Here is a 10597-nt window from a genome sequence, read left to right as displayed (position 1 = left end):
ACATAAATACACAAGCCAGATGATAACTTTTACCCAGTATGCAAACTGTGTAACTACTGACCACATTTCTGAGTTGAACCAAGGTCACAGATAAGATTGGGGATTGACATTTTATCCTCCACGTGACCAAAAGGCAAGCTACAAAAAAAACCATGCTCTGGTTGCTGGTGCCACGCAAAGGAAAGCAATGCTTGGACTAAGGGAGACACGTGAGATGTTGGAGAGTGGTGCAGACAGTGGCCGCAATAGAAAGCAACTGTTCCAGGACTTTGGAACCTGACCGGGCCCAATCCCGACGATCTAGTTTCAGCCGGATCTGGATGGTCATTGCCATGCTAGAAAGACAAATGACCGGGGGGAGAAAAAAGGGAGAGGTTACTCCTAATTTTCTGGAAACTGTTTGCTATATTTTTATGTCATTTGATACGTTTTTGCTAGTTGATTTTAATTCTATTTATTGTAAAATCTTTTTAAATGATTTTTTATCTGTGAGGCCACTTTGGGTCACTTTTCCTGGAGAAAAGCTAGCATAGAAAGAGGTAACATAAAGTAAATTAAAGAAATAAATAACGTGATAGCCATATGGTTGGATTCTATACCTACAGAGAAACTGGGAATAAAAGACCATCAAGGCCACTGCCCAGCAGCAGGAGGAGCCACTGCTCTATAAGCATCCTTAGAAGTGGCCATTAAATTCTGATAAAGGCGGTACCCACACCTCTGAGGATGTCACTGGAAAAAGCTCTTACTATCAGGAAGCTCTTCCTACTGTTAGTTAGAAACTCCTTCCTTGTCATTTCCTTATTTTCTCTCTCTGTTTCGCTGTTCATGCATGCTAGTAATAGAGCCTGGAGGCGATCTGTTCACTTGCCTGTTTTGGGCAAGCACACCCAGATAAAAAGGATCCCACTCTTTCCCAGATGATTTTAGTGCATTTTTGCAACCCAGACACCAAAGTCTATGTTTATCCAGCCCTCCTTTACTGTCACCCTCCCACAAGCTTATGCTCCTTTAAAAATTCCTACTAGATGGAGGCTGACAGGCAAAAAGCGAGGGCTGGGCTGGCCATAAAAGACTTTGGCTGGAATTCACTGAGGGACCAAGGACAATGTGTAAGTTAGCTACATATACAAGGCCAAAACGTACCACTGCAGAATGGACCACATTTTGCTGATAGTGACGGGGCTTTGTGGCACTGACACACAACATGTTCCATGGCCTTTGTCTGTGCAAGTTGCGCACTGTGGTTTGTGCCAGCCTATACTTTGCCTTGTGATTACACACTGCAGTTGTTGGGGGCATTCCTATACTTTCCATTGTGTTTAGCACTGTTAACTGTGGAATTTCACAAGGGCATCCAGTCATTGGCATGTGTTGCCCACAATGTTGCCATTCATTGTGAGGGCTGCACAGTATGGTCAGTGTGTGATATTTAATTTACATGAAGGGGATATTACAAGAGCCAACATGCATTCGTGGTTTGAGTGAGGACTCCGCTCAATGGAGACCAGGGTTCAAATCCCCGCTGGCCAAAGAACTCCGGGTGACTTTGGGAAGTCATGTTACCCTCACCTCAGAGGATGCTGGTACTGTATCCACAAGGTTTGTGAGTTTGATCCCTGGGCTCCTAGTTTGGCCTTCAGCTTCTATCCTTCATTAGGTGGTTACAGTGAGTATCAGCTTGTTGAGGGCAATCCGCTTACAGATCGTAAACAACTTTAGGGATTGCTGAGGTCCACTTATTACGCGTTATAGAAATGGAAAGCTAGTGACCTATCTGCTTCCTGACACAAATCTGGCCAAGATAACCCTGTGATCAGTTTGCCTTAGGGTTGCCAATCCGCTGTAACTGACTTTGAAAGGCACATAGCAAGTGGATGTTAGATTAGATCTCTATTAAAATAGCTTCTTTGCAAAGGCTTTTTCCTCACCACTCTCGGGCTTTCCCCCTGGTGCAAGGCAGCAAGAGCATCAGGGTTCTGGTCATGGCATAGACAGAAGGCCGCCATCAGCCAGGAAAGTGTATGGGGCTATCCACACTTTGGCCACTTCTATCCAACTCCGCCACAATCGCATCCCTTGAAGGAACAACACAAGATGAAACGTCAGGAAAATAGAAGCAAGGTGGCCTAAAACTCTCAGAAGGCTACCCATTTCTCTTGCAGCTCCTCAGGAGACGTTCTGGGCCAGGCACTCTGGGCAAGATTTGATATAGTCATGCATAAAGGAAGAGCAGGCAAACTTGTCATATCTGAGGGTCAGTTTTCTGGCCATTACAGCCACAAGCACTGCCACAAAATGACAACATGCCAAACAAAAGTACAACACAATTGGCTGAAAGTAATTTTGGTTTTCAAAAAAACGTGTATTAAAAAAATGCAGAGGAGATTTGTGATTCATTTAAACTAGCCCTGACGATCTTTGGATATAGGCAGGTTATACATACTGTACTAAATGCAATGAAATAAATGCTAACTCCTGGAAACTTACCAGAGGGCAATTCAGCTCATTTTGTCTGCCACTGAATTGAAAGTGGCCACAAGTCCAAGCTCCCCTGCCAACAAATCAGGAATCCCAAAGCTTAAAGCACCCATTAAAGAGGGCCATCCAACTCTGCCTTAAAAACTCCACCCTCAAACCAAAATAACTCAAATCACTACCCTCAAAACTTTTGGGAGACGGCCATCAAACCCAATGTGTGACAATTCTCATGTAGATCGATGCAGTCCAAAACAAACTACAGAAATAATCCACCCTTGAGACTGCTTTAATTGCCCTGGTCTGAATACAGGAATTCTGGGACTGTCTTTTGTGAAACATCTACTCCTTCAAGCAAACTAAGCTTTCGGAATATAATTCTTCTTAGAGAAGGTGGTTGGGGAACCCATAAACAAACTGGTGAAACCATTCAGACCATGATGGCAAAGGGGAAGGGGGTGGACTAGCTGTGTAAGCAGGGGGACCTTGACTGGCTTAGCCTATGGCACATTCTACTGACAAACCTCACCTTTTGCTCTCGCGTTGGAGAGGGGTTATTCTGCAAAAACATCCGCACAGCCTGGAAGTTCTGGACATGAGCTCGGACTTGATTTCATTCTCGTACCACACCGTATTTCGCCTGCAGAAAAGGAGAAGGTCTCATTAGTTTACACACCACAAAACTGAATTAGCAGGGACAACAAGCAAAAAATCAAGGGGCACTTGTGAATCTTCCAACGCTGCAGGACTATCAGACCAAAGGGACATATAGTGCGCCTTGGGTAGCTTGGCCTCTCATCAAAAAAGATTCTGGAGTATATTCATTAGACAACATTGTAAGCCCTTAGAAAGGCATGTCCTGACTCTAAATGACAAAATGGTTTCTCAAAAACACAAGTTCATCAGGCCAGACTAATCGTATATCTTTTTTGAGAGTTACAAGCTTAGTAGATGACGGGACTGATGTGGCTTGTACGTGTACTTGATTTCAGTAAGGCCTTTGACAAGGTTTCCCATGACTTTGCTTGCCAGGGAACAGCTCATAAAATCCATGCTAGGACAATGCAACTGTTTAGTGGATTTTCATGGTTAACTCATTGACCCCAAGAGTGCTCACCCACTGGCTCCTTCTTCATCTTGGTGAGAACGTGGACCAGTGGGGTCCCACAGGTTTCATTCCTGGGCCCGTGCTATTTAAACATCTTTATCAATATTTAGATGAACCAAAATGGAGGCATGCTTATCAAATTTGCAGATGACACCAAATTAGAAGGGGTAGCTTCAAAATTTCCTTAACGGCTTTTAGAAAGCTTGGCTAAAACTAACGAATTAACATCAAAGGTTGACAAAAACTACACTTAGCAAGAAAGGGAACAATGAAAAGGCACATATAGGATGAGTAGTGACACTGGCTGACCACCAGTACATGAAAAAGGCTCTGGAAATCTTAGTAGACCACAAGCGTACATGAGTCCAACCAACGTGATGCAGCAGCTAAAAAAACAAAGGTCAGCAACCTCCTCATGAATCCACCCTAAAGCTCTTTCTTCCTATGTCTTCTACAGATGTTGCTGAACTACAAAGCCCCATTAGTCCCAAAACTCAAAAACAAGCAGTTGGGTTGAAAAGATCTCCTCAAACATCTGGAAAGAAGAGCCTAAAAAATGTGCCCGCCTACCCACCAACCTGAGCATCCGGACTGCTGTAATATAACTTCAATTACCCAGCCAGTATGTTGTGCTTATTCTTATGTTATGCTAAAGTACCAGGGGTCCCCCAGCCCAGGCAGCCCAACCCTTGCTCAATGTGAGGACTCTAAGAACAAGAGCAGTGATTCCCAAACTTTGGCTTCCAGGTGTTTGGATCTTCAGCTCCCAGTCAGCCTCCAGCCATGTTAGCCAATGGTCTGGGACTCTGTGAGTGCAAGTTCAAACCTCTGGAAGGGCCACAAAAAACACCTTTTGGGAATCACTGCGTAGAGCATCCCTGGCATGTAGCCTGCCAGCCTGTCTGTAAACAGGGGCCATATGAACCATTTTGGACGCACTTAGGAAGGAAAATGCAGACAGATTCAGGGAATCTCAGCCCAGTGCACATGTCCCTGCTTAGGAAGGACCCCGACAAGCCTGCAAGCGCTTTTTCTAAGGGCCTGTACCGACAGGCCAAAATAAAGCTGCCGGGTCACTTTGGAGGTATGCTGTTTAATGCTGCAGCGTCATAAGAGTCCAGACAGCCGCGCCAAAGCCATGCCTCCATGTAACTAAGGACTAGAGCGCAAGCTTTTGGCGCAGCTTCCAGCTCTTAAAACGTGAGTGTCATTTTAACCAGCATACCTCCAAAGAGCCCCGAAGCAGCTTTATTTTGGCCTGTCGTTCAGGGCCCTAAATCCACCATAGACAAACTTTCGCCTTACCTGGCAATGTAGGCCCGGTACAGGAAAAGTCCCTCTCTCCTTCTTTTTCCCGGGCTGGATGGCTAAAGAGACAAAGACGGGACGAACGTTACCATTGGTTGCAAAAAATAAAACAAAAAATACGAAAGCCTGAATAGCAAATACCAAAGTCCACTCATGGATTTCGTTACTTGCAAGCTCTGAACATGGCCTAAAATATGGACAAGCGTGGAATATCTTACTGGAAACACTGTATCTTCCCTGAAATTGTAATTGGATTGAAACATCACAACATTACTGAGAAGCCGATTTTTTAAAGTGAAACGGCCTCACCACTCCAGAGGCAGCCATCTGCTACCTAGTGACAGTATTAATTGCTACTTGCACCACGGCTCCTGGTGGCTTCTTACTACCCCTTATATCCTACTACCTTGCTTACCAACCGTTGGAAATACCATTGCGTGTAACCTTCGCAAGGTGACTTACGTGGTTCTCTGGGACAATGCCAGGATTGCGGGCCTTTTATGAATTGGAAGTACTGGATATTCACCCTTACATTTATGACAGTCACTGGAGTAACAGAAGACTTGTTCATCGGAGCACCTTATATCCTTGCAAGGTGTGTGGAGGGCTGAAAGCAATATTCAGTTTCTTATTCTCTACAATCAGCATCCTAGTTCCTGAAACGTAATGAGGAAAAAGGACCCAAAAGGTGAATTGGCTTCAGTGTGAGAAGAATTCTGAAGAACTGTTGTTTCATTGATGGGGTAAACGGACAGAGCGATGTCTTTGACAGGATGCCTGTGGTGCCTGGTTCTGTTTAAGTCATATAAATAAGTGATCAGTGCCTGGGAGAAGGTTGACACCAAAGCTTACAGAAACATCATAGAATCAAAGAGTTGGCAAGATACCTCAAGGGCCTGATCCGGGGGTTCTTCTGCCATGCAGGAAACCAGTCAAAGCATCCCCATGACAGATGGCCATCCAGCCCTCTGCTTTAAAGACTCAAAGGAAGAAGGTCCCACCATAATCTCCGAGGAAGGAGTTTGTTCCACTTCGAACAGCCCTTACTCTCAAGGAGTTTCCTGCCTTAATGTTGCGCTGGCAGCTCTTTTCCTGGAGCTTGCACCATGCTCCATGTGTCTTATTCTCTGGCCAAGCAGCAGAAAACAAGCTTGCTCCCTCCTCAATATGACCTCCCTTCAGATATTTAAACAGGGCTCTCATATCACCTCTTAGCCTTCTCTTCTCCAGGCTAAACATCCCCAGCTCCCTGAGTCTCTCTTCATAGGGCTTCATGGTTTCCAGACCCTTCACCATTTTAGTTGCCCTCCTTTGGACACATGGCTCCAGTTTCTCAATGTCCTTTTTGAATTGTTTTGCCCAGAACTGGACACAATATTCCAGGTGGAGCTTGACCAGAGCAGAATAGAGTGGCACTATTACTTCCCTTGATCTAGACACTATACTTCTATTAATGCAGCCTAAAATCGCATTGGCCTTGTTAGCTGCCGCATAACACTGTTGACCCATGTTCATCTTGTGATCTACTTGGACTCCCAGATCCCTTTCACACAGATAAATCTCTCGTTCAGCCAGGTGTCTCCCATAATCCTATAGCCTTCCTTTATTCGTTAACCTCCGTACTTAGTGATATACAGTATAGGGTACCTATTCGTTGGCGCCTCAGGAAAAGGAGAGAGGCCCGGGGAAACGATAATGTTGGCCCTTGGATCCATCCTTCTTAAGACAACCTTATCCATAACAGACCCACTTCAGTCGCCCTTTGGACTACAACTCCCAGGCTCCTTTGCGCCTGCTTGCCCCCTCCTCACCTTCACGCGCTGCGCCTCGTTAATGGCGGCCTGCGAAGCCCCGATGTAGAAGCTGTTCCTGACGTCGAAGAGCTCGTCCGCCTCGCCTTGGCCGCCACTGCCGCCGCCCGCCATCACGCCGACCTTGACACGTCTCCCTCCTCAGAAGCCACGCCTACGACGCAAAGCACAGAGTTGTCTTAATTTGCCTCCTATTGGCTGGCTCCCTCTCGCCCCGCCTCCTTCCTGTCCCCGAACGACCAATCACGAGCATGCTGGGAGTTGTAGTCTGCGAGGGCCACAGCGTGACGCTAGGGAAACGACGCGTCACGTAAAGTGCTCATAGAGAAACGAATAATATAGAGTGACAATCCAAGCGACGATGAACTGACTTCTGACGGAAGGCACGAAGGCGCTGGTTGTAGGCCTCCAAATCGCGCTTCGATGCTGAATTTCCCCCTGAATTTTCTGTCATAAAAGGTAAACAAGGAATCCACCCCACTCCCCCCGAAGCGAGCCCGGAAGTCTGACTCCACGCGTGACTCTTATGTATTGGAACTCTACGGAAACAGCCTCCGCTGACGTCAGTTGCGCGGAGCATTCTGGGAGCACCAGCCAAGCCTATTGCAGCAAGTGGCGGCAGCAGTGGCGGCGCCCGAAAGTGACGTCACAGGGCGCGCTCTATGGAAACCGGGGCCATGACGTAAATTAAGCGTGCCGCGTCCGCTTCCTTCCCTTCCCTCGCCACGCTCCGAAGAGGAGTACGACGATGGCCGGGTTCCGGGCGCTGGGCCTGGCGCCGTGGCTGGCGGCGCAGGCGGAGCAGCTGGGCCTGAAGGCACCAACCCCGGTCCAGGAGGCCTGCATCCCCCCCGCCCTCAGAGGTAAGGAAGCCGCCAGGGACCCCTCAGGCCAGGCCACGGCCCTAGGCCTTCGAAACCACGCCTACTGGCGCTCCAAGCCACGCCTTCGGCAATCTAAACCACGCCCAAGGCCACGCCCACTGACCACAGGTTACTCGCCGCCCACTTGCAGTTCAGGCCACGCCCCTGCCATCCAGGCCACGCCCTCGGGGCCCCAAGCCACGCCCCCGTGGCCCCTCAGTTCTTGGCTTGGTCCCTTGATAGGTTCCTCAGTCCTTTGCGAGTGGAGCAGCTGCGGAAGCTGTAAAGAAGAGTGCCTCTGGTCATGTGCAGAGTTCACCTCTGCTCTCCACAGCAGTTACTGTATCATGTACTCACGTAGAAGTCTAGCAATTCTAGTCCAATAATTGACCTGCCTCAACTTATTTGTGGGTCAATGCAAGTACTTTACTCCCCTTTTAACTCTTGTTTCTTTGAAATGGGAAGAACCATCCCCTTTTGAAAGGCCAGAGTGCAACTGCCCAGGGATTGCGAGTATTAAACAGAGGCTGGATGGCCATCTGTCAGGGATGCTTTGATTTGGATTTCCTGCATGGCAGGGGGTTGGACTGGATGGCCCTAGTGGTCTCTTCCAACTCTATGATTCTATGATTTCAGGGAGACAGTCAAGAGGACCCCAGAAGGGGATGGGAAGCGCAGCTGGCTTTTCTGAGGCCAGAGGAGCCAGTCTCCTTGGTGTGAAGGAAAGGTATATAGGTGACATACCTTTTTATAGGAAGTCACACATAGAACTAAGTAGACCACAAGCTGAACATGAGTCAACAGTATGATGCGGCAGCTAACAAGGCCAATGCAATTTTAGGCTACATCAATAGAAGAACAGTGTCTAGATCAAAGGAAGTAATAGTGCCACTCTAATCTGCTTTGGTCAAGCTCCACCTGGAATACTGTGTCCAGTTCTGGGCAAAACAATTCAAAAAGGACACTGAGAAACTGGAGCCATGTGTCCAAAGGAGGGAGACTAAAATGGTGAAGGGTCTGGAAATCTTATAGTGTGAAGAACGACTGAGGGAGCTGGGGATGTTTAGTCTGGAGAAGAGAAGGTTAAGGGGTGATATGAGAGCCCTGTTTAAATATTTGAAGGGATCTCACATTGAGGAGGGAGCTGACTTGTTTTCTGCTGCTCCAGAGAATAGGACCCAATGGAGCAATGGACGCAAGCTCCAGGAAAAGAGATTCCACTCAACATTAGGAGGAACGTCCTGAGAATAAGGGCTGTTCAACAGAGGAACACACTCCTTCCTCGGAGATTATGGTGGAGTCTCCTTCCTTAGAGGTCTTTAAACAGAGGCTGGATGGCCATCTGTCAATGGGGATGCTTTGAGGGAGAGTTCCTGCATGGCAGAAGAAGGGAGTTGGACTGGATCAGGGCCCTTGCGATCTCTTCCAACTCTAGGATTCTCTGGACACACTCCAGCTTGACCATTGTTCCCTCTCATCTTGCTCCCGAAGGCCGTGACTGCATGGGTTGTGCCAAGACGGGGAGTGGGAAGACGGCTGCCTTTGTGCTTCCCATCCTGCAGAAATTGTCTGAAGATCCGTACGGCGTTTTCTGTCTTGTGCTGACACCGACCAGGTACAGGAATCGCTTTTGGAATTTATTCGTGGGGGAGTCCTGCTCTTGTAAACAGGCACAGCTGCAGGTCCTGCCTGTGATCCATATTGAAATAAGCAATGGAAGCAAAACATTTGGCTTTAAGGCTTTTCTTCTTCTTCTCTGGCAGAGAGCTGGCCTACCAGATTGCTGAACAGTTCCGAGTCCTTGGGAAGCCACTGGGCCTGAAAGATTGCATCATTGTGGGCGGAATGGGTACGTTAAGCTGTGTTCGGAAAAAATGCTTGGAGGCTTATCCTCTGGTGAGAGAGGAGATCCACACACACACACAGAGGAGTTAATACCTGGAGTTAAAACCCTGGTGTAAGTTTGACCCTAGAGAAGGGCTCCAAGGTTGCCTCAGCCTTCCATCCCTTTGCAGGTTGGTAAAATGAGTCCCCAGCTTGTTGGAGGCAACTGGCTTACACATTACAAACCACTTGCAGTGATGTCCAAACTCTGGCCTTCCAGGTCTTTTGGACTTCAGCTCCCAGAATCCCAGAACATTATCCAAAATGGCTGAGGCTTCTGGGAGCTGAAGTCCAAAACCCTGGAGGACCAGAATTTGGACATCACTGGCTTAGGGAGTGCTAGTTCACTGATAAGCAGTAGAGGAATGTACTTGTAATTGCTATTGTTACTAATGTCTACCTGTCCTCTCCCTCACTTGCATTACAGATATGGTCACTCAGGCGCTAGAGCTTTCCCGGAAGCCACATGTCGTCATTGCAACTCCAGGCCGGCTGGCTGACCACCTCCGGAGCTCCAACACCTTTAGCCTTCAGAAGATCAAGTTTTTGGTAAGGCTGTTGTGGTCAAAGCCAGTGCTGATCAGCATCTGTCTCTGCATGAGACCTTAGGCTGTGATTGCACAGATTCATCCCCTGTGATGCTTCACCGGAAGCATTGTTAGCTGGGACTAATGGAAATTGTGATCCTGACCATCTGGAGATCACCAGGTTGGGGATAGCAAGAATAGCTAAAACCAGTAATTCTCATTTTCAAGCCTAGCCATATAGCCATGAGTTCTAGTAACTTGTGGTCTTGTTTGCATTGATAGCAGAGGAGGCATCTCCAAGTACCAGATTCTGTGCTTTGAGATTCAGTTTCAGATAGCTTAGCTTCTGTGTGGGTTCTCTCCCACCCTGTTTCTCTTCCCATAAACCTGTCCCCACAGCAATAAGGACTAGAAATGGGTGTGAAAATAATGTAATTGATAAGAGTATGCCTCCAAATCTGGTTTTTGCTTTCTCTTAAAGAAATCTAATGTGATGCAGTCACAAGAATATTTTGACGCTTGAAGTCCAAGTTCTCCCTTCTCTGAGTTGTGAATTCACTCGGTGCCCTTGGCCCATTCAGTCTCTTCAGTCTGACCTACGTCACAGGGCTGTTTTGT

At 47.5% G+C, this 10597-nt stretch overlaps 2 protein-coding genes across 2 annotated transcripts in view; one reads left to right on the top strand and one right to left on the bottom strand.

The window, feature by feature from the left end:
- Window positions 1–6878, bottom strand: part of COPE (COPI coat complex subunit epsilon) — a 23867-nt gene extending 16989 nt beyond the window's left edge. Inside the window, 8 exon segments of the mRNA XM_042441773.1 lie at window positions 282–335; window positions 1147–1148; window positions 1935–2032; window positions 2035–2078; window positions 3015–3061; window positions 3063–3084; window positions 4859–4953; window positions 6706–6878. Of these exon segments, the coding sequence (XP_042297707.1) occupies window positions 282–335; window positions 1147–1148; window positions 1935–2032; window positions 2035–2078; window positions 3015–3061; window positions 3063–3084; window positions 4859–4953; window positions 6706–6819 (476 nt within the window). The 5' untranslated portion in view covers window positions 6820–6878.
- A 423-nt stretch (window positions 6879–7301) lies between these two features.
- The window catches only part of DDX49 (DEAD-box helicase 49), a 15191-nt gene continuing 11895 nt past the window's right edge, over window positions 7302–10597 (top strand). Inside the window, exons 1-4 of the mRNA XM_042441906.1 lie at window positions 7302–7568; window positions 9060–9183; window positions 9332–9417; window positions 9880–10001. Of these exons, the coding sequence (XP_042297840.1) occupies window positions 7454–7568; window positions 9060–9183; window positions 9332–9417; window positions 9880–10001 (447 nt within the window). The 5' untranslated portion in view covers window positions 7302–7453. The remainder of the gene's footprint in view (window positions 7569–9059; window positions 9184–9331; window positions 9418–9879; window positions 10002–10597) is intronic.

This window comes from Sceloporus undulatus, chromosome 10, assembly GCF_019175285.1.
Source record: "Sceloporus undulatus isolate JIND9_A2432 ecotype Alabama chromosome 10, SceUnd_v1.1, whole genome shotgun sequence".
Lineage (NCBI taxonomy): Eukaryota > Metazoa > Chordata > Lepidosauria > Squamata > Phrynosomatidae > Sceloporus > Sceloporus undulatus.
This window is presented reverse-complemented; position numbering and strand designations above follow the sequence as displayed.